The sequence below is a fragment of the Haemaphysalis longicornis genome, unplaced genomic scaffold (assembly GCF_048455015.1).
Source record: "Haemaphysalis longicornis isolate Haplotype H1 unplaced genomic scaffold, Haemaphysalis longicornis Haplotype H1 scaffold_4, whole genome shotgun sequence".
Taxonomy (NCBI): Eukaryota; Metazoa; Arthropoda; class Arachnida; order Ixodida; family Ixodidae; genus Haemaphysalis; species Haemaphysalis longicornis.
Genome location: NW_027526361.1, coordinates 72,792,535 through 72,820,166, shown reverse-complemented (window position 1 = coordinate 72,820,166; position 27,632 = coordinate 72,792,535). Strand labels below are relative to the sequence as shown.

At 45.5% G+C, this 27,632-nt stretch overlaps 2 protein-coding genes across 6 annotated transcripts in view; one reads left to right on the top strand and one right to left on the bottom strand.

Annotated features, from left to right (window-relative positions):
- On the bottom strand, positions 1-21,860 carry Dmpd (F-box protein dampened). 3 transcript variants are annotated; one of them, XM_077707064.1, is made up of 6 exons: positions 21,666-21,860; positions 13,926-14,067; positions 11,811-12,270; positions 9,059-9,209; positions 6,728-7,074; positions 1-4,913 (listed from the first exon to the last, which is right to left on the bottom strand). In XM_077707064.1, the coding sequence occupies exons 2-6, from the start codon at positions 14,058-14,060 to the stop codon at positions 4,645-4,647; spliced, it is 1,362 nt and encodes a 453-aa protein (XP_077563190.1). In that variant the 5' UTR covers positions 14,061-14,067; positions 21,666-21,860; the 3' UTR covers positions 1-4,644. The 3 variants fall into 3 exon arrangements, with proteins under 3 accessions (XP_077563190.1, XP_077563191.1, XP_077563189.1); XM_077707065.1 differs by having other exon boundaries at positions 13,926-14,142; positions 21,666-21,815; XM_077707063.1 differs by lacking the exon at positions 21,666-21,860 and adding an exon at positions 20,317-20,548.
- Positions 21,861-22,426: 566 nt separating this feature from the next.
- Positions 22,427-27,632, top strand: part of Vps13 (vacuolar protein sorting 13C) — a 123,427-nt gene continuing 118,221 nt past the window's right edge. For all 3 annotated transcript variants that reach the window (XM_077707058.1, XM_077707056.1, XM_077707057.1), the window contains exon 1: positions 22,427-22,733. In XM_077707058.1, the coding sequence (XP_077563184.1) occupies positions 22,634-22,733 (100 nt within the window). In that variant the 5' untranslated portion in view covers positions 22,427-22,633. The remainder of the gene's footprint in view (positions 22,734-27,632) is intronic.

Sequence of the window (27,632 nt, the reverse complement as noted above, 5' to 3'; positions counted from 1 at the left end):
TGTGAAGTGTTAGCTTTATTTCAAGAAACAATAAATAACCGTTCTTGCGCTTACACAGCGTCAAGCGACGGTCACAAGATAACCGTGCAAAATACACTTCACTATCTCCGTCGTGTATGTGTTTGTTACGTTGTGACATTTCGAGAATTGAGATCTTCTGTGGGTCACGGGGAGAAAAAAAGGGGGGGAAGCGTGTTAGTGTGTACTGCCCAACAACCTCAGAGGTAGAGAATGCGACCATAGTTGAGCGAGAGAAAATTTCAAGAACTATTACGTAAGGCAATGAAAGCTGCGATAATACACGGACACGTAAGCTACGGCACACATACCACTTTAAACAGACAAGCCAGTAATACATGTTTTATCCTACAGCACTAATCAACAGCAATGTAAACAAACTGCACAAAGGCACACTCTATGTAACATGTTGATGCGTTGTCACTGAAAATGTGGCACAATGTCACGCAGATTTCATTTGAAGGAAGAATAAATGCGAACAAACGAAAAACACTAAATTTATGACAATTTCTGGCGTCAAACAGCTGTACAAGACCGAGACATGATTGTTCCATTATTTGGACATTCCTTTCCTCTATTACAAACGTTTACACCATAAAAGGGTCACTACAAAAGGCATTGCACACAATCAAATGGTGTAGCCTTGGTCGCCAATGCTCTTCGCACGGGAACACTATTCATAACAACAGAGAAAAGTTGGTTAAAAATACCTATAGTAACGTTTAAATCTAGCGGTAATGTAAAAAGCCTCAGCAATTTGGCACAAATTATAAACCGCGCACAACAGCCTACGACCAAGCCCTAAAAATCAGCCACCTAGTCTCAGCAAAACTGTGCTTTTGGGCGATTACACATTGAGTGAAAGGTGCTGCGACACAAAGAAGCAACGGAGACCCGTCCGGAAAGCGTAGGAGCACAACCCTGCAAGTGAATGCGCACGCACACATACAATACGTCCTCTTATATACACTCGGGAGAGGAGGAGAAACCAAAGAAACGACACGCAATGCATACACAGCCACACACACACACACACAAGGTGCCACAATTAGAAGAGTCTCCAAGAATAAGACACAGCCAGAGGCAGAAAGAAGCATTTAACTCCACGATAGCCAAAACTACTCAGAATGCACAGCAAAGCTCTTGTCAATAAAATGCGCACCACTCAAAGCTTTCATTCATGTCCCCACTGAAGAGCACTAGCACGAGACATCTAAAAAAATGCTGTCAGCCAGCAAAGTTTCTTCTGCAACGTCATTCGCAATACCCCAAAAACAAACAGCGGTGCTTGAAAGTGAAATCAACCTGGAAGCTCGTCATAATGAGGGCTTGGATGTAGAGTGTAAGAGTAATTAGGGGAGTTCATTATGCAGCAAGCTCTCACTGTAGTAGGAAACTCAAATTAAACACGCCATTCTTCGAAACTGTGACTATTTTCACAGATAACCCAATCCGAGACTGCGTACAAGCCGAAACTGTAAAAACGCTACGGCAGACATATTTTGCAGATACAACAACAAAATAACCCTGTACGGTTACTGCGTGTGCGTTATGTTCAAAATACACAATACCCCTGCCATTCCAGCAACTGCTTTGACGAATACAACAAAAACTTGGCAACTGCGTGTGTTCCTTTTGTTTACTCAAAACGTATCCTGACCCACAGATTTATTTGGTTTAAAGAGAGATGAACAGCAACAAACCACAATCAAAACGGTTGTTTTCTTTTTTTCTTCGATAATATATGCGCAGAAGTTATTGTGCGACTGGAATTGGGTGATGCATGATTATGTTTCAACTGTGGATGAAGGTAGTGCTACGTACTCGCTACAAGAGCCTGTTCGCGCCTCACAATAGAGCTACCCACCTTGCACACAGACTACAGTGCTCACACGCGGACGGGAAAGAGGCAGACATACACGAGTGCTCGCTCATGCCTCTGTGCGGATAATACCGAGTGCCAGGTATTGACAATGGGAAGTAACTGCAATCCGCGTGGCGCACAGGCACCCAATCACGATCAACCATGAACATAAAATACGCTTCGTTCATTCAAAGAGTGCACTGACCCATGTTGCAAATGTCCACCGAAGCTAAACGTCAGGGAAAAACGATGAAGCAGCGGGGCTCAGTAGCCACTTTCTCACCTTTCCTGTGAAGACTCGGAGCTATCCGCAATTTAAGAAATGCAAACGGAAGAGAGGCTTAACTTGCAACAATTACAAAAGGAAAAGTGAAAAGTCACAACAACCTTATTTAAGAAGTTTCTGGGGCTGAGATTGTCGTGCAACACATTTTATAGCAAAGCAATTAACCTTTGGATATACCAAGACCCCCACTTTGGTTTTAAAAGCGAATGTGTTAACAGTCTGAAGTTAAAGCAAGCATGTGTTGTATTCCGTATCTAGCAGTGCGGATAAGTGATGTTTCTTCTTTTAAGTGTGCCATATGAGTTTGCGGGCTTAAAGGGACCATGCAGACAAAACACAAGTTTGGCTCATTTGAAAGATTGCCTCATTAGAATCATACTGACACCACTTTTAATGCACACTTTGCTCAAATAAACTATATAATTAGGAAAAAAGGGAATGGCTGTGCGCCCCACTACCTCATTTACCGCAACAGAACCTATGATGTCATATATATGCCCAGCTGTGTGATTGGCTGAGGCCGACAAAAGCAAACGCAAATAACGCACAACTTATAAGCTTGTTGAACAAGCTATTTGCCCTTACGTAAACATAGAAGTACCGATGTGCACTGCTGTTGGTACTGGCCTCACTATGCTTGTTTTAGCTGCACAGCAGTCGGCCACCTTGGAGTTGTCTTACGTGACCCTCTTTGTCGAACATACCCCATGTTTCATGAAACAATTACGCTCTACCGTAACCTAAATTGATTAATTTTTTAGTGAATACAGCATTGTTTGCTGCCAGACAAACACTGGGGGCACTATAAAACACGAAATCTCTCAATAAAACAAATGTTCATTTTGTCTGCATGGCCCCTAAGGTGGCACAGCAGGATGGCCAGAAATCCCAATACAGGGATCTGGCCATCCTCTGGCCATTGAACGGCCATCGCAGTCTGGCCATTGCATGGACATTTTCTTGTTTAAGACTGACCAGCCAAGGAAATAATTACTATGCAACTGGTAGGTCACGTAAAAGGATTGAGAGCTCTGCAACCGTCGGTACCGCGCTTCACGATCACTGCACCCGCTGCACATTATATTAAATGCCATTCCTTTCAAATGAGTTAGCTGTAAACAAGACTCTGAAATGAAATAAGTGTGTGGTGTTGATGCATAGGCTTCACAAGCTAACTTGCTTCAGCAACTGAAATCGGAACAACACCTGAATTTAACTGCACCGAAATTTGGGATAGGATATCGAACAATTTTAGATCAGTGCCGTCGCATTTTCAAATGCATTGTTTGAGGTCACAACACACTATTTCACTGTGCCTGACGAGCGTCTTTGACTACGGCGGCATAGTTACCCTTGCGAATGTGTGCTGTAACATGCCCAATGGCAAAAACAGCAATCCCGCCCCCTTCGCGACTCCTGGCCTATTTGTCAAGCATCGTTTTTAAAGACATTCAAGAAGGATTGTCTCCCCAAACAGCTGATGCTCCGCTGTTCCTGATATTAAAAAAAATTTCCTTATAAAACCACCCAATCAAATGCGCAACCAAAAAAAGTGTGGTGCGGCAAGATGCAATCACATTATGTTTGTTATGTTACTGTTTCACACAATGAGAACACAATATACAACATAAACGCCACAAAACAGAACACTTCACACAATGCTACTGCAAGTCGGGGAAAAGGTTTCCAAACAGCAATCTATCCACAAGCTGAAACATGTAAAAAAAGATAAGAAAGAAAGAAAGAAAATCACAATTGTGTTTTACAGGTTTCAGACAACCAGAAACTAGCAAATCGGTCCGTTCCACACAGCCACTTACACCGGTTTTCTCTGCAGTGTAACACTGGAGCAAACGACTAAAAACAGAGTGGTTCAAAATGGCCCAACCAGCACCGAGCTCCATGACCATCACCAGAAAGGCGACCCCATCATGTCCTGCAAGTGAAACCAACCCTTTGTGCCAACCGTACCAAACACCTTCCCCTCTTAGGGGTAGCCTGCTCACTGGCCATGCGCTCGCCTCCAGCAATCAATCAAGACTAGCCATCCCTCTCTGAAACCGCCATACCTTGTTCTCCCTCATCAGTGGTAGAAACCACATGTGAGCGAGCTTTCCCGCCACGACCATTCTGCAGAAAAACTCCCAAGGACCGTTGCTAGCACTTCGCAGTCACACTGCTGTCGTGCTCACCACATGCAATGCACTGCTATGCTTAAAGGAAATGTGCGCTGCATCACCCATGCACAGAGTACGGCGTGGTTGTGGTGGTGGTGGTAGTGGCGGAGATGCATGCAAGACAGGTCCAACAACGCGAAAAGAAGGGTAAAAATGCAAAGTGGCACAACACATCTATCGACACATAGAAGACATGCGGGCAAGGAAATTTGTGCACTCCCCCTGCGAGAGAGGGAAAAAAAGCAACGCAACAGAGAGGGGACGGTGAGGAGGAAGAGGGGAAGTCTGGCATGACGTTGCTACTCAGCGGTGGCGCCTGGCGATGGCAGCCTTTGTACTTTGTGTGCTTTGATGACCAGCCTGGAGGTGGAGGCTGCGACGTCCAGGTCCAGTTTGCGCTTGCAGCCCCTTGGCCCCGACGACTTGGGGCCCGTCTTGATGCTGTTCACCTCCTCCATGTACTCCTCCTCGTCTGGGACCAGGCATTCGGAGTCGCTTAGGCTCAGGGTGGAGATGCTCTCGGGCGGGGTGCTGTAGCACGCCGGCACCAGCTTGGGCTGCCCTTCGCCTGCAGGAAAAAAAAAAACGTTCCACTCAATGTGAAAGCTGTCAGAAGTTCAGAGCAGTGATTCACCATAATGGGCTGTAGCGCTGTTATCCGCTCACTGCTACCCCCCCAATGCAATTCAAATTTCCCGCCTTCGCAGCGCTCGCGCGCCCCCTGCCTGAAACTGCGTCGGCAGGAGCTCTGTTCTTTTTGGGCTTGCTTTTTCTCCCCCACGTGCTGGCGTTGCACCGCCACTTTTTTCGCTTACTATCGTAAAAGCCAACCCAACAAGCGTTCCTAACTAAATGAACGTGGGCGCTGGTGGTTAATTACGTATATTTTGCCTCAAATAAACCTGCAGTTTTCTTTGCGCTAAACGGGGAGTGCATGACAAGAGCCAGCGGTTCACGAGTTTCAAACGCTTCTGACTGTATAAACCACTCGGCTTTCGAAGCCTCTGGGTTACGCCGGTACGACAAAATGCCGCATGGCTCTACTTGGGTCCAGTGAGAGAGCTACGACGACAAGGTGAGCCCCTAAAGTGCGCTGCACTTAAAATGATGAAAATTGGCACAGCAACTGGAAATGCTTCTGTGATAACACCATAAAAATTTCAAGGTAGTATTTTGATAACTTTTTTCATTTATTAATTTTCTTTCTGTTCCGCTTGTACCAAGCTTGAGCGACTTAAACGACTATTTGAATAAAAAAATCACAAAAAACAAATCTGGAAAACCAAGAGTGTCACGACCTGAACTGTTCATCAATGAATGTAATGCGAGAAACGGAATCAAAATAGACCCAGCAATCAAGAAGAAATCCCTGGAACAAGCGACACAGGAGGCAAAAAAAACTGCTTTGTGAAAACGGCTTCCAAAGTTGCAACATAGGTTTCACTTATCAAAAGTCGTCATGGTTGTAGCCTTTCATGTCCTTTTGAACATGGGGCTTCTGGAAGGCCTTGCCTTGAAATTGGAGTGCCTTTTACAGCCTTTCTCTTTCCACAAAACATCATTTTCAGCTCCTCTGTGTAGAGTACACAGTCCAGTTAGCAGACCAAACAGAGGGGGAGATGGCTTTCAATGCAAAGTAGGTTAGCTGGTTGGCTGTATAGCACTGGACAACGTCCCTTTGCAGTGTTGTCCCCATGGCAAAAGTGAAGCATTTTTTTTTACTTAACCATCACGATAACGTCCATGTTGAATACCACAGACTGAACAGAAACTTGGCCGAGCGAAGCAACGAAAATGAACTCAAACCGTCCACGCTACGCAGCTCAGGCAGCCGCCATCTTGCATTGCGCCGCGACACCCAATCAGGAGGGTAGTCTTAGCGCACCCCGACCGGAGGACGAATAGCGCTTCAGCATCTATTTCTAGCTTCATTTGTGCGTCATTTCTTTTCTGTCATTCGTGTGTTTGTGAATGAACGAAGATAAAAGAGATGAGAGGAAACGGAAAGATGAACGCTCGGCCGATCTAACGCTATCAAAATGGCCGTGCCCGGTGGCACCGTTGCGGAAATACATCGCTCCAAAATTTGCCGTTTTTTCGCCCTTTTGCGCTGATAGTTTGTCACCGCGCCTGGCAAAACTATTTTTTTATGCCACTTTGCGACGCTTTTCAGCGCAAAAACTTTGGAGATGCACAGAATAGGAAACATAGAAGCCGAATATGTGACTTTCAAAAAAACGATGTTTTGGTCATTTTTCTGAAGTTGAAAGCGTGCTTTTGCCGAACGAAGGTTCACACTTTGCCACGACGCCAACCTTACGCAATAGAAACAGAACAAAGTGAGCGGGTGCCTTCAACTTCTTTCTGAGACGCTCTGCTCACCCAGGTGTCCGAGGGAGGAGGCGGACGAGGAGGCCTCCTGGAAGTCGATGGGGGTGAAGTCGAGGCCGGAAGCGGACGAGGGCCCCTCCCCGAGCGGGGTGGTGGCGCCCGCCTTGCCGCAGGCGCAGGCCGGCACGGCGGGCGACTTCGAGCGCCAGTACTGCAGCTCCGTCTTGCAGCGGCTCAGCTCCTGCAGCACCGCGTTGAGCTTGCGCGAGGTGGTCTGCATCTTCTGGTCGTAGTCGTCGTAGCGCGCCTTCAGCTCCACCAGGTGCCGCTGCTGGCTGGCCACCCGCCGCCGCGTCAGCTTCAGCTCACGCCGCAACGCCAGCACCTGGCCGCTGTTCCTGCGCTCAAGGGGAGGGCAACGACCAGTGCTCGTTACGTCCACAACACCAACTGGTACAGAGCAGTTCCCGGGCAGTCTTATCGGCAAATAAAATGTGGAGCTTCTCGGGAGCTGTGAAAAATGAGAAACGAAAGAGACCAAAAAATCACAGAGGTGGTGCACTGGCACTGGCGTTTGTAGCAACTGCAGTTGAGACAAACACGCGTAACAAAAGGCGCAGGAAACAAAGCATAGCAAAACAAACACCACGGCAGACCAAAGCTCAGACTCCAGCAGCGGGTCCTTTGAACCTACCCCACTCAGTATAGGTCCGCAGCTTGTTCCTGCCCTGCTCTAAATAGAAAAGAACTTCATCTTCCCAACAGCTTGTGCAAGACACGCTGTGGATATGGCCCCAACACAAAAACTTCCAGTGTCCCTTGCCTGCTTTGGGAAAAACTAGGGAGCCTCATTCTAGTCTTGCATGAAAATGCAGCAGCTCTAAGCAAAAGGTTGCTATAGTTGAGTCCACTTACAGTCTACGCTCGTTACAGCGGATCCGGCAAAAACGGACTTTCAGTTACAACAGACCATTTCTGTTGGTTTGTCTGGTCCCCATGCATTTTAAATGGAGTCCGCTCCACTCACAACAGACCCGGCTAGAGAAGACTATCGGCTACAACAGACTAAAATTAGGCGAAAATTGTTTCGACTGAATGTTTATAGCGGACTTCCGCGGGGCCGGCGCCCGATGTGCTTTTCCTTCGCTTATTTTGGCAAGAAAACTGTTATGTCTGGCAACATTGCTGGCAACCGGGTCGTTGGCGCAGCCAAGCCAAGCCAGTGGCGTTTTTTTTGCGCGACCAGCGGCATTAGCGGCAGGGTAGCTGATTTCACTGTCGGAAAAATTAAGCGTAATCAACGTTGTTGAACATGGGGAAAAACAGGCCGACATCGCCAGAAGTACAGGCCTGTCTAAGCAGACGGTCCGCTCTACCGTCAAGAACACGGGCGCTGCCGATAAACGCGACTCGGTGAGATTGAAAACAGGGCTATCAATACTCAAAGTTGTGCACCCGGAGGCGAGTCTGCCCTCGTCAGTCTTTTTATGTAATAAAAAACTCAGGTTAAGTGAAGCTCGGGTTTTATTATTCCCACGCATGCATCGTTCCCGTTCCGTTCGGTGAAAAAGGTAAGAAAGGCCTCAAGTAGGGGGGTTATTCCCCATCCATTGTGTGCAATCTGGCGGTAACCGTGCGCAGTCCAACTGGTCTAACTTTCGATTTTACAGATGACCGTCATCAGATTATTTCATTACAGGTGTTTCAATGACCAGACTAAAATTGCTGCAATCCGATTTGTTTGACGAACGGTTTCGGGAAAACCTGCCTCGTCGTGAGGGGATTTAAAAGAGCCTAGCTAATGTCGATGGCCACGACTGATGTTTATATCTGGTTAATAATTGCGCCTAGTTATATTCTTGCTTTATTTGCTCAGCTTATCATGTGTCTTTACACTCTTGACCGCATGCGCTAGGCCTTCTCTAAGTGCCGGGGCTAAGCTTTGAAAACGGTGTTTACGCGATTCTTTGCCCTCGCGCGAACACTGTGCAGAGGTGTTGCAGGCGTCTAGAAAGACCAAAGTGTATGTACTATGCATATGCAATGTCGCTCAAAGTACCCACTTTAGAGCTCATACCCCCCGCCCCCTCGTTGGATACTGCATACTTCGGCTACAGCGGACGTTTTTTTCCGGATTCAGAGGGTCCGTTGGAACGGGCGTAGACTGTATGCTGCCAAAGATCGGAAATATACGGGGCAATTTTTCTTGCCCTTCCGTGGTGTGTTGGGGCAGATTTCGCCTCAACGAATTTTTGCTTTAACGAAATTTTTTGCACGTCCCGTCAATTGCGTTGTAGTGGGATTCAACTGTACTTGTGGAAATAGAAAAACATTCTGCAGCTCTTCAAGCAGCATGCAAATGGGCTGAACGCTCCTGCTCACTTCTTCATGCTCTCCCTGAGCTTGCGCAGGCGCTTCTTGACGGTGGGGTTGACGGGGGGCGGCTGCGGGGACTGCGGGGCGCTAGACGACGACCCCTGGGCGCTCGTCGATGGCGGGGTTTCCATCAGCGAAATCTGGCTCTTCAAGGAAGCTGGGTGGAGGGAACAACAACAACAGGCGGGGTGAGCAGCAAGTCTCCTTCCAGGCAGGATGGCTGCACACAATGCATTACCAAGAGAAATTGAGTGGGAATCAGAATGCGGATTATCTACATATTTGCGTACATATATATATTTTATGCGTATATGCATATATACAGCCTTTGTCAAAATTTTGTGGGCCAATCCTAAGCCTTCTCGACCACAAAGAATACAAAAAATCTGCTTTGCCTTTAAATGTGACAAAAATATTTTGAAGCAGTAAGAAAGAAATGTGTTTTCTCTAGCTTTCCTGCATAAAAAGTTTCAGCCTCGCTTGGGACATAAGCTGGTACATTGAATTTTTTGCGGCCTGCGTGTTTCCGGCTTGGCCCACAGAATTTCGACAAAGACTGTACATGTATGTATGTGTGTGTGTGGTATGTATGTCTGCATGCATGTATATTTCATACATACGTATAAACTTTTCCCAAATACACTTTAGCAGTGATGGATGCCCCTGCAAGCTTCCACACGTTACGTGCCATTAAAGCACTATAAGGTAAGAAGTTGGCAATTCAGCCTAGAGAAATGATGCTTTTACTAGCCAAAATGTAAGGCTAATAAAGAAGCAAGGAATACCAAGCATAGAAAATCACTGACAATTCTTTTCTTTTTCTTGCCATCAAGTTCCGAGGTCCACCGTCATCTAACGGCGCGAGAAAGACTGCCACTCTGGCACAATAAACCTCACACGCCAAACACACAGCTTGCCAATGTATTTTAATGGGCTACAGTTAGTTTGCCAATTACCCTTGTACGCAGCTAAATGATGATGTTGATTGCGGGGTTGAACGCATCAGCACTACACAGGCGATGAGGCACGCCGTAATGGAGGCTCCGGATTAATTTTGCTGGGCTCTTTGCCTTCACAAAACCAGAGTAATTAAAAGCAAACACTTTTACGTCTTCAACAAAAGAATCTGCAGCACATGTCATTTGACGCATGGTGCTACATGTGGTGAAACAATAGATGACAGTCTACAGGCCCCATGACACTAGGGAGCCAGAGTCTGATGTCAAAACACAGAAAAAATCCTTTCAGAATTTTCCTTAGCCTTTCCACGTTCAATCTCTGTGACCCTAAAAAAAGAACACAGAAACCAGGATCTTTTTTTTTTTTTCCGCTCACTGCTTTTACTCTATGCTGCTCAACATAGAAAAAAAAAAAAAAAAATTACTGCTGTTGCTCGCAATGGCAATGAGGCTTGCCAAAAAATTTGTTACAGAGAAGCCAGCTTGACAGTGCCATTAAATGTCAGCGCTCAGTGGCAACAGAAATAATAAAAATGCTCGCAAATTCTTTTTTTGGCATGGCATAGGAAACTGGATAAAATATAGAGCATGCCAAGCAAAACTGTGCAACTTTTTTATTGTTGTTGCTGGACAGCTGGCATTTTGAGAACAAATGCTGTGCCTTGCTTCATCCAAAATCCGCACTTGCCAATGTATATTGTCGGCAGGCTGGAGTTCGCACTTTTCTCCTTGCATTAGCCACAACAAGATTTAATGTCCATTAAATATTGAGCAAGCAACCATGGCATAAAATATTAAAAAACTAAGTAGCGCAAGGCTTGAACCGTACCGAAACTGCAGGTTTTCTTTATTGTGAGCAGTGAAGGACACATCACCAGGGGTTTATCCAGAATTTCAATTGTGGGGAGGGAGGGGGGGGGGGGGGGAAGGGGGGTGTTGAAGTCCTCTTAGGCGGGTGTTGGGGGGGAGTGTAAATACCCGGGCAGAGTGCTCGTGGAATCTTTTTTTTTTTTTTTTTTTTTTTGGGGGGGGGGGTGGGGGGTGTATAAATCCCTGCACATCACTGTGTGAGCCAGGGACCCTGGGCGGTTACCAAGAGGGAACGCGCTCACGAGTGCTTGGATTTTTCGCCAAGCACACCCACAAACAAGGCAGCCCCCGCAAATCATGCTCTTTCGCTGCAGTGGATCGCGAGTTCACCAAACGATCCGCTGGCAACCCATTAGGTTTTGTTCGCATGGTTTGCGAGCACGTGTGGTTTCATTCGGGTTTACGCAGTGCTCCGGCGCGTGCAATACAACGTCTAATGCTGATTAATTTGACGGTGCCATACCGACGAAACATAAAGAGTGATACACAAGTTCATATCGATCCAGAATAAACATTCAACTGATCCTGTGGACACACATCTCACTTTCGTGCTTTACAGATTCCTATGAGAGAGCGATCAACCACATTTTTTTTTTTTTACAATGAGCCCGACAGTTTTTCTCATAAATGCTGCTCCTACCTTTCCCTTACAAACACGCTTGTAAAGCTGAGTTTATTGTCATCAATTGAGAACGAGCTTTGCCCGACTTTCGAGGCAGTAGAGAGAATTCTCCGAGGTCCTTCAAAGGTTTATTCTAAAGTCAAGTGCACTCAAAGATTTCGACGGCCTGCTGACACCTCCCCACCCGTTTGTATAAGATAACTTTGCCTTCAGATGTACCCTGCCCTTACGAAAGAAATTTCCCTTTCCATAATGTGACTACTACTACCCCAAAGAAGGAAGGAAGGAAAAGAGGGAGGCGGCGTACAGGAGTACGAGGAGGAGGCGCTGCCGTAGTCGAGGAAGTCGGCGGTGGCGGAGAAGTAGGAGATCTCGGGAAGGGTGGGCTCAATGTGCTCCTTGAAGTACTCCATGGCCATGGTGGTGAGGTCGAAGAGCTCGTCCGTCACCTTGTAGGCTCGGCTGAGCGTGGGCGTCGTGCGCACATACCACAGGATGCGGTGAACCTCGTCCAGCACCTCGCCGGGAAAGAAGCAGCAGTGCTGCCGCTCAATGTGCTTGCCGAAGGTCATCTGCAGCAGCGTCAGCCGCATGTGCACCGTCTCCACAATGTCGCACTCGCGCGACAGCGGGTGCTTGCGGCGCGCCGACTCCCGGCGCGGCATCTGCGCCTTGATGCACTGGAAGCGCTGCTGCATCGCCTGCCGCAGCCGCACAAACTCCGAGTTGAGCAGCGACGACGCCGCACCGTTCAGGTGACGGCACACCTGCGAACAGCAGTCGGGGGGAGGGCCAAGTTACGACAAGCTCGCCTCGGTCCCGACTAAAAGTGCAGTAAGGTCCCTTATTAGGTGTGCCCTAGCTGAACTGTTTTATTCAAACAGTCTCACAACTGGAAGAGGCCACACTGTGAGCCTGTCAAAGACTTTTGAGACCCCCCCTCCAATTCGACCTTTTGGTGACCAAGTGGTGGCTGATAACATTTGAACCCTTTGATGCCCAGTATTGCTCAGGAGAAACAACTCAAACAATATTTTTTCTCTCTCACAGTTTGTGGTTTCTGCGACATTTAACCCCATCTATCGACACACAAAGGATCCCGGACCTTCAAAAATTAAAGAAGAGAGGGCAACACGTACTTGCGTGTGCTCAAAAAAATACTGTTCACGAGTGTCAACTCGCATCGAGCCCGGGTGGCTCAATGGGCTAGTGACAGGTAACCGAAATTGTGCAATTTCGTTGTTATTACAAATGATAGCAACGCAAACTTTACGTTTTCGTCTTCACTTGAACCATAAATCACGGTGATCAAGGTAGCTCTCTTGTTCAAGTGATATAAGGGCAGCCAGTGTCCAGTGTTTCCCAATGCCCAGTGTGTCCTAGTGTCTGTACTAATGAGGCGATTTTTTTCTGACTTTTTATTGTGATGTCGGAAGTCTTTCTAGAAAACTTTTCACGTGCTTAAGCCAAATAATAAAGTTTTGGGCATCAAAGGGTTAATCTCTTGCACAAGAACAACTACAGATATCTGTGCAGCAAATGTAGCTGCAGAGCCCTCTGGTAATGCTTCAAAGCGAAGTGAAATTCCTCTCTGGATTGCGAAATGGGGAGAAAAAAAAGAAAAGGGCATGAGGTTGACAGAAATAAATAAATGCTGGCAGTGAAGCGACGAAAGACGCAAGTTGTGAAATGTTTTGAGGCTGGCCGGGGGGGGGGGCATTTGAAAGTCGGACTACTGAATAAAAGTTGTTCAGAAATGCCAAAGGGCTCACTGGGTGTTAAAAGGTGATATGAAGACGTGACCTCATAGGACACATTGTGGGACCTGGTTGAGGGGAGAAGGTCACGTCGACCAATTGAACTGTCAACTTAGCTGCAAGATGGCCTATTAAGTGTCGTCCTAAGCGGTATTTCCAACCCCAAATTGGAGCAACTAATGATATCCTTTTCACTAGGGACCTGGAATGCCGTTCCCCTGAATGACAAAAGACGACAGAAAAGCAAGGATGAAAGCAACAACACAAAAACAGACAGAGAGAGAGAGAGGAGGGGGGGGAAAGGCCAAGTTTGGGATTCAAGAATACCACCAGGTTTTCTCTGAAAATGTTTCTACCCTCCCTGTGCAAAAAACGTAAAACCTAAAGAATGAGGCACTTTTTATAGAATACAGGTGAACGTCTGTTATTCAAGACGTTCCCGAAAATTTATGATGGGCTGAACAATTTTGTCTTTATGCCTTGAATAGAAGGTGCTTAACTTAGCTGGACTAAAACTCACAAAAGCTCCACAGCTGCACCACGAGCATAAAGAGAGAGAAAGAAAAACAGCTCCTTGCATGTTCACGCACGCAAAAAATAAATAAATAAAAAAAAATACCAGCCACCCCTCTTCCTGTAGTTAAGCCTAGTGGGGAGGCTCCTACCATGCGCACGCTGCTGACAGTGGCAAAGCTTGCATGCCGCAGGATCTTCTCCAAAATCTCGGAGGGCAGGTCGAGCAGGTTCAGGGGACCACCCCGATGGCTGCTGCCCAGCGTGTCCACACCACTGTCCTCCATCTTGTGGCTGGGCAGAGGAACAACAGGAAGGTCACCCCTGCCACATTGCAGACTCTCTAGGCTGCGAACTACTGCAATGATTCTAATTTACCAGACAACAAGGGGAGCTGGTATTAGAAAGACAGAAATAAGTACTACAGCGATTACTAGTGACATAAAGGGAGACGGAGTCACCCAGCAAACTGTGCATAAAACTGAAGCCCGCCTAGCTTGTGCTCACATCAGTACGCGTGTAGTGCTCAGCAATAGTGTTCAGCAGTTTCCAGCTAGGACCAAACTGAATTCCATCTGAATTTATCTTCAGCTGGAGCACAACTTGCAGTTTCATGAGAACGGTTCCAGCTAATTAATTTTCTCTTTAGGTATTAGCAGTATTAACCATTTCGGCCCTGGTTGTGTCAATTGACGCTACCAAATAACAGTTCCCCTAGCGCGTAAAGAACGAAACAAAACTGGGGAATTGTTCTTCAGTGATGCCTATTGCAATAGACGTCACCATTGTTGTGTTTTAGGGACCAGGATACTGCAAAATAGCAGCAGCTCTGCTGAAGACGAAATTCCGACGTTGATGCTAAAAAAAATAGAGGCCCTAGTTTTATTCCCGAGCTTGTAAATCTATAAATACATGCACTAAGAAGCTCATTTTTGGTTTGTAGGCTCATGTGGTCATAACATTTAGGAAAACAGGCAAAAAAGATGTTTCTGCTCGATACAAAATTTTTGATTGCCAAATGTTTGAATTAATTGCTTTTTTAATACATCTTAATACTTGCACTACCAGCTCTAGTTTTTGTTTGCGAGCTTATGGGGACCTAGGATTTATTAACCCGAAAACATTGTTTTGCCAGAAAAAACAAAAACAAACAAAAAAAACCCCTCAGGGCTGAAAGGGTTAACTATTACAAAAGCATCAGTTTGCACTACTTCTACATGGCACGACAACACGAAGTACACACACGCAAAAAAAAAAAAAAAAAACTTTAACATGTAGTAGTAGTGCAACTCAATGAATTACGAGTTAAACATAAGGTTCACTTGAATAAGCCTGCTTCTGAAGCTCAACTATTACTGCTTTAGACACTACACACTCGTGAAGTTGTACATTATGCCTTCAGGATATAGGCGTTTCAGGTGCCTACACTGAATAACTTGAAAAGGGGCAAGAAAGACCGGTTTCTGAGGTTTTATTCCCAGTTTCAGATGCAGTCAAACTGAGACCCACTGCAAAGGAGACATTTACAAAGCCAGGCTTGCTACCGACAAAACTTTTGCACAACCGCTCACATGTGTAACAGCACACAATGCAAATACAAGATCCTCATGAAATAGTTCACACTAGAGCGAGTTAGTTCATGCCTTTTCAGAACAGCACAAACACTTGTGGCAGAAGAGACACTTGTGGCACTGTTTCTTGCCTGTTTCAGGTGAGCACAAATCTTAAGACAATAGATAAAGGTACAATAGAAAACTACAATACATATACGTACAGTAGCAACAGTTGTGCAATGCTATGAAACTTGGCATGCATTCATCAAAACCTACATGTGAGACCACAAAAAACCGCTCTGGTGACAGAAGGCCTGAAAAAAGAGGGTGAACCCCGCAATTTTCGCGTGTTCCATACCTTAAGGGTGCGTTACGCTTTACACCCACAAAAAAAATCTTTTCACTTAGGCCTAGATCCAAAAAAGTACTCAGGGTGAACACATAATGAAGCAAACCAACAATGGGTGGGCCATATCTCTACAGCCTGTTTTGGCAAAGGTACTATCAAATCACAATTTCAGTAACTTACCAAACTAAACAAGTATCTTGGCCGTAAATTAGATAAACCCGATTACTAAACAAATGCCATCACCACATATGATTATGCCACAGACGGTCAGGCAGATCTTCTCCCACACTTGCGTAACAAATTGTGAAAAGCGTGGTACATGCGACTGTCATGCATAGCAACAGCGCTACAAAAGCTACTTCAAATGCGCAGAGTGTGAACTTATGGTTAGTTGCTAAGCTTGTGTTTACAGATGTTTGCCTCGTTAAGCATTTCTTTAAAAAATACCGTTTATCTCCAAGTACTGCCTCAGCCGTAAATGCAGCCTGCCTGCGAACTTATCAAACAAAAAGAAAACAGCCCATCAGTCCTTCCTAGCAGCGTCACCGTATCCAAGCCAGTGTGAAACATTTGTTGACGTCCTGCTCTGACAGCTGCCGGCTTCGTAAATAGCGCGCTGCCTTAAAGTACACAACGGGCAAGGTGCAAGCAGTAAACTACACAGGTGTGCATCTCGCTAAATGACAGCACAGGGCACGAAAAATAACAGGAGACGAGCGCCTCTACTTTCTTGTTGTTACTGTCCTTTCCGCCGTAGCTTTTCTTGTAGTTATGGATATTCAGGCACAGGCACATTTCGTACACAGAACCATCAGTAAATGGCTAAAGAAATTCAAGAGCTCTTCAAATACTGTGAAGACAGAAGACCAGCAAAGCTGTATTGACGGATACTGTATCGAGTTACAAACGGTGACTTGCCGTGTTGGTCAAAGAATGACACATGCACATAATTTCCTTCGAATTATACCGCTGCTACACTAGCGTACAAATGTCATTTGACTCAAATGCAAAGTTGTGCTGCTCCACTGGGTTTTGAAATATCATTCAGCTCAAATGACATTCGAGCCAAATGAGCACCCAGAGAGACATTTGGGGCTCGAATGCCAATTCCAGCATTCTCGCGCACAGCGTTCCAAGTCAGCATAAATAAATACATTACTACACACTTAAAACAAATAAAACGTTCTTAATTGTGCGACTTTCTTTGCTTCTTACTCACTTAAATCATGATATGAAGACGTAATAATCGCATACTCTCAGCACAGCAAGCGACAAACCAGTGTGTTCAGACAGCACAAAACAACAGAAAAAAAAAAACATTGACTGCGATTCAGAATTAAGCAAAAACCGTATCAACGGTCATGCTATTTATAATTTGATATCATTTTAGTGCCAAAGACTGCTGCTAAATTTGATTGTTTCATTATTGTGTAAAAACAGTAACTGACAGCAGCAGCAGCACCACACAGCACGGTGGGCGAGGGCTAAAAGCTTTCAAACGCCATCAAAATTGTAGTGGAGCATGGTGGATTCTGAACAGTATTCGAAACCCTTCATCTGAGTCAAATGACATTCGGATGCCAGTGTAGCACGGGTGTTATAAATTCTCCCATTTGTTTTGGGATAGTTTTGACCACAGCCATTTTCCATAACCATACTCCCTCTACAGACTGCCATGTACTGACAGCTGACAGGAATTCTGCAACAATTACAACTCCCACGTGACCCAAGGATGACACGTAAAAGTGAAACTCGGCACAATGGTAGTCCCACCGGCCAATTTAGGTATCGATATTTTTTCTCAAGATACCTACAAAAGATAAAGGCCTACGGAGCGCTTTACTCTACAGTAGCGCTAGAGCAAGCACGTGCGATTCTTTGTCGGCTTGACCTGATAGATGCACAAAATTTTGGTCAGAACCTAGCTTAAGACAACTTTGCTGTAAATGTATTTTTTCACGCACTAATCATACGCGACTTTAATTTATAAAACCATCATTGCCAGCTGCTCAAACATTTTCACGAAGAATAAGCTATTCTTTTCCCTATTAATTAAAATGCAACCCACATAGGTCATTCTATTGCACGTTCTGCTGTTTTCGTTCTATGCCGATCTTACACTAATGGTTAAAATACTAATAAACGGTTAGGCTTTCTTTGGACGGGCCTTGTTAACGAATGGCACAACAGTTTTTGTGATCTATGCGGTTTAGTTTGAGGTTTACGTTTGCAACCTTTAATGATATATTACATTCTGCCCTAGATGCTCTGTGCCGTGGTGCTTACTGCTCTAAGTGTTTATTGCTGCTATTACGTTTATGCTAGTGTACTTGACTCAACAATAAACTATAGACATTTTTTTATATCCTGTAAGGACAAAGGCTCATTTAGAAATTATGCAGCCTTCTAATTGCATCACTCCAACAGGCAATTTTGCCCCTCCCACTGCGGTGAAGACTGAATATAGCAAAGGTGTATTGGTGGATGACTACACTGAGTCATCGAAAATACACATATTTTTGTTTTGGGGAATGTTTACAATGTTTTAGTAAAGTTTCTAATGCTACAGATATAAATGTTTTGCATCTGGATCATTTTTCTAAAAATTATAACTTCGTGCAAGTAAACTTCAAGAAGTTGCAAGCACCACTAACGTATTTTGTTAGAATCAGATGGAGGGGGCATTTTAAGTGACCATTTTAAAAGAGATGTGAGGGGGGCATCAACATCTTGGGGATTAACCAGCATGGGGAAAATCATAACTGCTGCCATTTTCACGTAAGGCCAATATATTTAGTTTGGAAACATGATCACGCAGACAGATTGATACATCAAAGCCCCTTTCTTAAAATTGGATAGACGGTAGCTTCATAACACGAGGGACCCAGGTTTGATTCTGCCCACAGGAAGCGTTTTTTTGTTGAGGCGCTTGATGTGCCCTCGCTTATCATGACCATTCATTGTTTTGTGAAACCCACTATGCCTCAAGATGGAGGCAATAAACTCTCTCCCACGTTCCAGTAAAAGCCAGGTGCTAAGGTCTGCATTTGTGTAAGCAAATGCCTGCCTCAAGCCTCCTCACGATACCAGTTCTTGCACCAGCTGCACCAGTACTGCCCTTCTGAGGACAGCCATTTCGATTGTAGGGTTTAACGCGCCGACACAACACAGGTGATGAGGCGCGCCGTAGTGGAGGGCTCCGGATTAATTTTGACCACCCGGGTATCTTTAACATGTGCCGGAATCTCTATCCCACGGATGTTTTTGCTTTTCGCCTCCACCAGAAAAGCGGCCAACACGGCCGGGAATTGAACCAGCGTCCTCGTGCTCAGCAGCACAACGCCTTAGCCACTGAGCCACCGCGGTGGACAATAGCCATTTTGACATTTCCCCCCAACAAGGGGTAGCCCGGGGGGGGGGGGGGGGGGGGGGGGCTTTAGTGCCAGAACACCCCCCAAAATTTTCTTATGTGTGATGCACCCCCTCTGTACATCCTCCCCCCCCACACACACACACATTTCAGCCTTTTTCTCATCCACTGTTTACACTCCACAACTGAATAAACAAAATGTATAAACAATATAATTAACAAAATAAGATTTAGATAAGAAAATGAAATGTTTACAAGGCTTCTTTTTCCCCCCTTCAATTGGTAAATGGAATAAGCTACCAAGTAATATTGTCGATTGTATTAGCTGACGCTGTTCCACATGTTTCTGTCACACATGTAATTTTTTTTCCCATGTGACAAATACACATTTATGTATTTGTGTTTACCCCCTGCTGTAATGCCTTATTGGCACAGCAGGTAATGTGAATAAATAAATGATGTTCGCGTGCAGGCTATCTTTCCTTTCAGGGTTTTTTTTTTGCTGGCACCATACAACACCCCCCAGAAAATATTTCTGGCTACGCCACTGCCCTCAACTCTGATAGCTACGATAACCGTAAGGAGCACCAGGCCACGATATGGCTACCGCTGCTACAGCACAATACTAATACGACAGACATTGAGTATAGCGTCGCTCCGGCAGGGGCGTAATGCATGCCTCGAATTTCGGCTCCGACATTCTGCTATCATCATATCCCCAGCAGTAGCCACTGGGCGTCCAGTGTCAGGCAAAGTGAATTCCAGCCACCCTTCTCATATCAGCCAACTGTTTGCACCCCTCCCCACAAATCTTTTCATCTCATCACTCTCTTTAGCTCCCTCCGACCTTTGTTTCTCACTGAGCCCATCACTACTCTCTTGCTCTTCTCGTCGTTTAGTTGCTCTGGTCATGCAGTCTATTTTGCCGTCACACACCCTGCTCAAATCCACTTTGTTCCTCCAGTCTCAACTGAGATGTTTTCCAGTTGGGCTTGTACTTCAATACTCCAAGTGGCACCCTATTTTTGATTGTGACAGGTATCTCTCTCTCTTTTCGTGGATCTTGGGTAGATCTGCTTTTTTTTTTCAAGGCACCTTGCAGGACACAAGAAATCAGATACTGCACGTTCCAACTGGATTCAGATGCTGCTGTTGGTGGTCAGGTATTGATCAGTGAATGCCCATTATCCCAAGCTCACACTTGGATCAAACATTTATTTCGTAGTTCGAAAAATGATCTGACTATTTGAAAAGATGGCCACATTCCTCACCTTGGAGCAGCCGATGCTGAAGCTGTTTCAATGCTTGGCATGCTAACGTCCGTTCGAGATATCTCGAAGGAGCTGTACACACAACAGTACTACTTCCGACTTCCACTGCACTGATAAACTCGAACGCTGACGAATCGAGGCGCGTTCCAACATGACTGAAATTTTTGTCCGCAGCTCCTCGCAAGAAAAAGATTTTCGTGCAAGGTTTCGATGCAAGGTTTCAACCTAGTGCATTGCACAAATCGGATGCAAAGTAGCCGTGCGATTTAACAAAAAAAAAAAAAAAAACGTCTCGAAGAGATGTGTGAACCTTGGTACGGTGATGCGTTGTCGCCACATCGCCACAGTGGCAAGACAAAGCAGTAGGGTTATTACGTCACCGGCACTGCGCAGTATTACAGCGATATGACTATGCCTACTTGAGATAAATTTCCGCCAGCGCAAACTGGTGTTTACATCAAACGCCGAATGTGTGCTTGTATCTGAATAGCGGAGGTAGCTGATCGATAATCTACCTTGGGGGCTGCGGGTTCCGTTGGTGGCTTTCGCGCGGTGCTTCTATTTTTGCGACCAAAAAACGATCTCAAACGGAATTCAACCAGCCAGGCTTGCAAATTGCAATATTTTCTTACCAGCGACCACGAACGCTCTATTGGAACACCATCGTTAATGACGTCTTTTTTTTCCCCCGTTCCAATTATGTTGCGAGCCGACATTTACCTATCACCGAGAGAGCCCCAGCAAGGAAGTTTTAATTACATCGAGAAATCGCCCGCAACGAGCATATACTGCTGCAGGGAAGCAACGGCTTAACGATATCAAGTTCAATCATTTTGATTTCGCAGAGACGCCAGTTTGATGAGAACTGACCGTTCTCGGCGTTCCCTTTGTTCACATCGCTGGCGTAGGCTACACAATATTACTAACAAAAATTTCTCGAATAAAAATCGAGGCCACCCGTTTATTTCCTCCAATCACAAATAGCAAAATGGAATCTTCGTCCGAAAGTCAGTAAGCTGGAAGCCAAAAAAATCTTCGTAAAACGGCGTGAGAGCGGGAAACAGACTATGTCAAGCGACAATCGGATTAGCCAACCAGAACGATCCGCTTAATTGTGGGCAAGAATATATAGGCCAGCTACAGCGCGAGGACAGAGAAAAACAAGCTTGCTGAGTACGCAGAGTGAGCGTTCGGTTTTTCGACATTTCGGTTACGACAGTCGATACAACACTATGCGGGCTTCCAAGCTTTCGCGGAGAGCTCAGCCCGAGCGTCGCGTCCACTGTGCTACAAGTTGAATACGAGCGGGCTCCGATGGTCGCGCAAGCATGCCGAGAAAGTCTGATTACCTTTTGTGCACGTCAACGCGGCGGTTTAAATGCGCCCCTATTACATTTTCGTCCAAACTCAGTCCCGTGTGCCACCTCCACAGCGCCGACGACACCACGACCACGGACCACGACTACCACTTTCCTCAAAACACTGAGCACCGAGCCAGCCAACCACACGAGCGCAGCGTTGTTCCATTGAAACGTACTTGATGTCATGTGACATTGCCAACCAATCAAATTCTTCGAGCGCGCAGCGCAAGAATAAATAAACAAAGCAGACTCAGGGGAACTGCACATCACCTTTTGTTTTTGCTTGCCATATTTTTGTATTGTGATCGTTTTCGGTGTTTGCAAGGATTAAATTCCAATATTCCGGTGATTCTGATCTCAGTAAAATCTAAAAAAAACATATTTGTCGTGATCCAATCGCATTGCGCATGCCTAGCGTAGGATTAGAATTATAATTTTTTCAGGACTTGAGATCTCATAAATATGATGGCTAGTCTTTCCTTTCAACGCGATAAATAGTTTTATTTCTCCGCTCTTCGCTCGCCTTGTGTTATAAGCATTATCGCAAAACGCGCAGGTTCGGGTAAGAGAGGCGAAAACACTCGAATCCCGCGTTTAAACCCGAAAAGATTACGATAATCAGTGCTCGAGCTTTGGTGGGAGTTGATGAAGGAAAGATACAATTGTGCCGTAGGCAGAGGTCCTCGCTTTTGGTTGTGCAAGCGTGTGCAAGGACGGCTGTGTATTGTATCCGTGAGGGGGCGTGACATCCGCGGCACATCGGGTAGAGGAGAAGGAGAGGCCGAACCAGCCGAACGCACGTGAGAGGTAGCAGCAGCGCTACTTGCAAGCTTTCATCGGAAGGCTGGGCGTTCGATCCGCGACATGTGGAATGAAACAAGCTAGGATTATTTGGACGCGCGGTTTGTCGTCGCCACGATTTACCCCGGCTAACCTCTGCCCGCCGACGAACGACGATGGTGTTCGAGTCCGTGGCGGTCGAGCTTGTCAACTACATTCTCGGGGACTACGTTGAGAATTTGGACACATCTCAGCTCAAGTTGGGAATATGGGGAGGTGAGTTACGGCCCCATGAGCGCGGGTTGCTCTCACATGCATGCGTGGAATTGGGTCATCAATATCGCTGGGCATAGAAACGATCGCGTTTCCGTGGCTTGTCGCGCGACAGATCATTGTGATAGTACTGCTCAAACCTGCGCGTATGACAAGAGCGTTTCTAGCATGCACGACGCTATTTGCACGTGATAAACCGAAACGAGAAAGTCCCGAAGACCCAACTGGAAGTACCGGCATTGAAACTGCAATGATGCGTGACAGTGATGAAACGCAATAGAACCGAACGAACGAAATGTCGCGAGCCGGCAGGTAGGAAGCATGTTGTGCGTTGAGCTAAACGCCTTCGCCGCATATGGGCCCTCGACTCGTGTTATATCACTTTTCCCTTACTCTGAGCGCAGATGTTTCACTTGTACTTACGCATGGCGCATCGACAGCTCGCGCCAATAAACGAAACTATGGTAACAACGACCTCGTCGCGCGGACAACGAACCATTTTCTGTGAAACTCGGTCGTCAGACCCACCCACGAAATCAGATCTCGCGCACCTATGTTTGAGCTGGTCCACGCCCCTATTGCACGCTATCTGGGAAGGAAGAAGAAATCGCTGAACGCTCACAGCGTTGCTGCATGCAGCCTTGTCGCTCAGCAGTTCATTACTACTGTGCTCATTTAAGGCTAGAGCATGCTGTTTGCATATGATGCACTTCGTGTCTCGGCATCTTGAACAGGCAGCATCCGGCGTGCTGCAGCCCAAGCACGGATAACCACCCAGGCGTGTAAGCATGCTTGTCCAGCAGTGTAAAAATAAAACTAAATGACCAACTCAGCTCATGCAAAAGAAAGTGTGGTTGGAGTAATAGGTATTTATAAAAATGTATGTAAGTGTGTAGCAGTTTCCGCCACATGACAGCTCTTAGTGTCAACATTGACCAGTTGGAGCTGTCACGTGAAAAATCAATGTAAGAGCAGTGGAGATGTTTCATATCAAGATGCCCAAGGCCATTTTTTTTTTTCTTGGACAACTATCGACACCACCGAAATCTCTAAAATCTGCAGTGCGAGGGGAAGAAAGAAAAAAGGGGGGGGGGGGTGTTTAAAAGGTAGGTTACCCGCGAAAAAAGAAAAATAGAAAGACCATGAGGGGGGGGTATGTGCCACTCCTGCCGTATTCATAGTTCGTTCAGTTATCGTTGTCTGCGCTTTGAAAAAATTCTCTTTCAACAATGCATGTCATCTACTTCGATGCGTTCTACTGAATTTCAGTGTACTGCGAAGGTGTAGCGCAGCAGTTTTTCTCCTTTCTTTTCCTGTCGTGCTTGGACTAAAATATCCACATTACGCGAAAAAAGGTTTTTCACACAAGGCACTAGGATGACATTTCTTGTAGAACGACAAATCTCGCAAAAAAAGGAGTGAATCCGACGAGGGAGCTAAACGAATTCGCGTCCACAGATGCACGTGTGTTGTGCTAGTAACACAGCAGCTGGATCATATGGGAGAACAGATGGTGTGAAACATCGCATTTCCTGCATTCGACCTTGATGTGGGAGCTCGTTTGCTATGAGCTTCCTTTTGTCAGAGGCTGCTCCTGTGGTGGCGCTACTAGTTTACCCTTTCTGTTGAACAGATATCTGTTCCCTCTTTTAAAAAAAAAAAAGAAAGGAAAAATAAACCCATGTACAGAATATTTTAAGTCGATTCTAATGTGCAAAATGATGGCAAGTGTGCATTTGGCATATGATGCAGAATGCATGCTGCCGGTATCCTGAACTGAATTCTGTGAGCGTGTACATATCACAGGGAACAAAAAAGCTGATTACATATAACTGAGTGGCGGGGTCTGCTGTTGGTTTAAATAGTCAACTTGAGAAATGTGTGGTAGTTCCTCTTTGAAAGAAGCCGTGAACAGTGCGGAATATGGCCAGACGTAGGCTTTGACTAGGTCTGTAGGCTTTACAGCATGGCAAGTGTTATAGGCTTTGCAGTCTAATATGGGTAGGAATTTCCCATGCTAATTGCTTCTAATTTATTAAGCTGTGCCCTTGTATAGCTTTTTGTGCACGTAGAGTAATACCTCCCCTGCACTCGTAGGGGAATTAAGCTTCCTCTAACCTTCACTGTGCACTTAACATTCTACTCATTTTCTGGCCATACGTATTTTCACTTTTTCTTTTTTCTGTACCAGGTATTTCGGTTTTTAATACCAAATTCAGAAAGTGTGATGAGAGCCGTAAACCTTTCCGTTGAGTGAGAATTTTTCTGAAGTCAAGTGACGTTATAAACCGTGCAGGTTTTTTGCTGGCAAATAGAAAGTTATCAATTTGGGAAACACTTGATCTTTGTGCAGGATTTAAATTAAACCTTGATTCAGCACTAGCAAAAATAAAATGTTTGGCTTCAGTTCTGCTTCAACACCCCAACGTGAAACAATATTCTTTTCAGTATGCCAAAACATGAGCACAATCTATATCAATATGGTGACCGGCTTATGAATAAACGGTTGAGGCAGTTTATGTTAATAATCCATTCTTGATGGCGCCTGTCGGGTTCCTCTTTTAAGCGATCTTATCAGCATGGCTGTGAAATGGGTTGATTAATCTTTCAATCAGCCTACTGGCAGCATTTCCTTCGCTATAGATGTATGTGAATGCTGACGAGTTGTGAACAATGAATTGTTGCACTCACTGTGAAAAAACTGTTTTTCAGTGCTGTCGCGGATTGCCATGTGGTGTTGTAAGCAGATTTCCAGTGCAGACAGAAATATGATAATGCTGGCTAGACATGTAGCAAACGAATTGTCTATGGCATATCTCAAACTAACATGCTAGAAGCTTACACAACTTTTCCCAGTCTCTCTTCTCGTTTGTGAATCAGCACACTATATATTGATGTTTGCTACACAAAAATAGAAGTGACAGCGAGCAAAGTAATAAAAATTAAGGTATAGGATGCAATGGGAAGCTGGCAACATCCGAAACTGCGACAAATGGTTTTAAACACCGTGGCGTATAATCTGTCTGAATTGCTTTAAATCACTTTTTCATTTGACTGCGCCAACCGGTCAAGCAAATATTAGGAGATGTCATTCAATGTTGTCGCAGCCAAGCGATCGGACACAAAATGGCCAATGGCTCAAAAAAAAAAAAAAAAAAAGGTGATGGGATGCCTGGATTGACACCAAAACACTTGAGTTAAAAAAAAAAAAAAAACTATTGAGTTAATTTGGGTCTATATGTGGGAATTAAACATGGGACTTTTAGAATGCGTGCAAGATGAGCATGAATTCTCAATGCCACAGTGGGTGCATGACTCTAGTTTACTGAAGGTCTACCTAGTGAATGCAGAGACGCATACTCAGGCCTACACGAGTAATTTGAGCATGCCAATTAAGCAAGTAGCAGAGTATGTTTTCGGAGAGTATCCCTCTTTGCTAGGCATGCAATAATAGCACCATCATGTGGCTTCCACTAAAACCTGTGTTCGTAGGGCACTGCTACAGTGTACTAGAAGAGAGAGGTGTGCCGTTCGGGGCTGATTAGGGGGTTCCCCTTTGTGGTGAAAATTTCTGCTGAGGAACTCCTGTTTTAAGTAGCGCCCCTGGTGGCCGCTGCTTACCAGTTGATTTCAGGAGTTTCGTTTGCTAAATTATTTCATATTTATTGCCCTAAATAATCTTATTTTTTTGTTTCATGATATAAAGTTTTATAAAACTTGTCAAGTAACTGGTAGTTTGATTTGAAAACTTATAGGTGGCGCTGGCTGCAACAGGAGTTCTGTGTGGAACGCCTGCGCCCTATACAATTTTTTCATCGCAAAAAGGACCCACGCTCTCCATTGGTTTTTTTTCCCACGAATGACACACCTTACCTTCTAGTACACGGTAGCACTGCTCCAACAGATGGCACGTGAGGAGTCTGAACGCAAGTATGTTCCTGCCTGATGTGAGGCGCTATGTAAAGCTTTATTTTTTATTTTGTTCTGCTGTCATCAACCAGGACCTGCAGCTCAATGTGCAATGAGTTTCATGATGTTTGGCATGATGCAAGGCTTAGCGTGACACCAATAGGTGACGTTAGGCCTACATATAGGTCTAACAAGGGCTATTGGCCAAAGATTTTTTATAGTAATAGAGAGCCGAAAAAATACAGTGGGAAAAGGGTGATGATGATAATGAGAGGATGCACTTGGCAAGTGGTCTGTAATGCTTTCGCTTTTACTACATCATAAGGAGGGCTTAGCACCTTGTGCTACTCACTTACGGGGCAGAAACTTGGAAGATCACTAAAAGGGTTCAACATAAATTGAGGAGGACGACTCAGCGAGCAATGGAACGGAAGATGAAAGGTGTAACGTTAAGGGACAAGAAGAGTGTGGAGTGGGTCAGGGAACAAACGCGTGCTGAGGACATATTAGTAGAAATTAAGAAGAAATGGGTGTGGGAAGGGAATGTAATGCGAAGGCAAGATAACCGTTGCTCATTAAGGGTAACAGAGTGGATCCCTAGAGAAGGCAAGCATGGCAGGTGGCGGATGAGATCAAGAAGTTTGCGGGGATAAATTGGTCGCTGTTAGCACAGGACTGGGTAATTGGAGATCTCTGGGAGAGGCCTTTGCCCTGCAGTGGGCGTAGACAGGCTGATGATGACACTGATGGTGTCAATGATGATGATGATGAGGAAGAAAAGGGGGAGGAGGAGGAGTGCAGTGCTTACAAAATTGGGCTGCAACACACCGGATGCAATCTTTTCAGCAAGATGTCAAAACACTAAGTGCACCATGTGCGAACATCAGGCTCTAGACTCTTACTTATCCCTTTTGTAAAGGGCGAAGGCATGTGAAACCAGTGTGGATGCCTTTCTGTTTGCCACTTTTTGAGGAGTAGACACATGGAAGGGTC

Excerpts from the sequence above, each read along its gene's own strand:
- Dmpd (XM_077707063.1), bottom strand. The coding sequence starts at position 20,357 with ATGCCAAGCATTGAAACAGCTTCAGCATCGGCTGCTCCAAG. Across the intron at positions 14,068-20,316 it reads TCAGCATCGGCTGCTCCAAG|CCACAAGATGGAGGACAGTG; the intron begins GTGAGGAATGTG and ends TCCTCTGCCCAG. Across the intron at positions 7,075-9,058 it reads CTCAGGGAGAGCATGAAGAA|GAACAGCGGCCAGGTGCTGG; the intron begins GTGAGCAGGAGC and ends CCTTGAGCGCAG.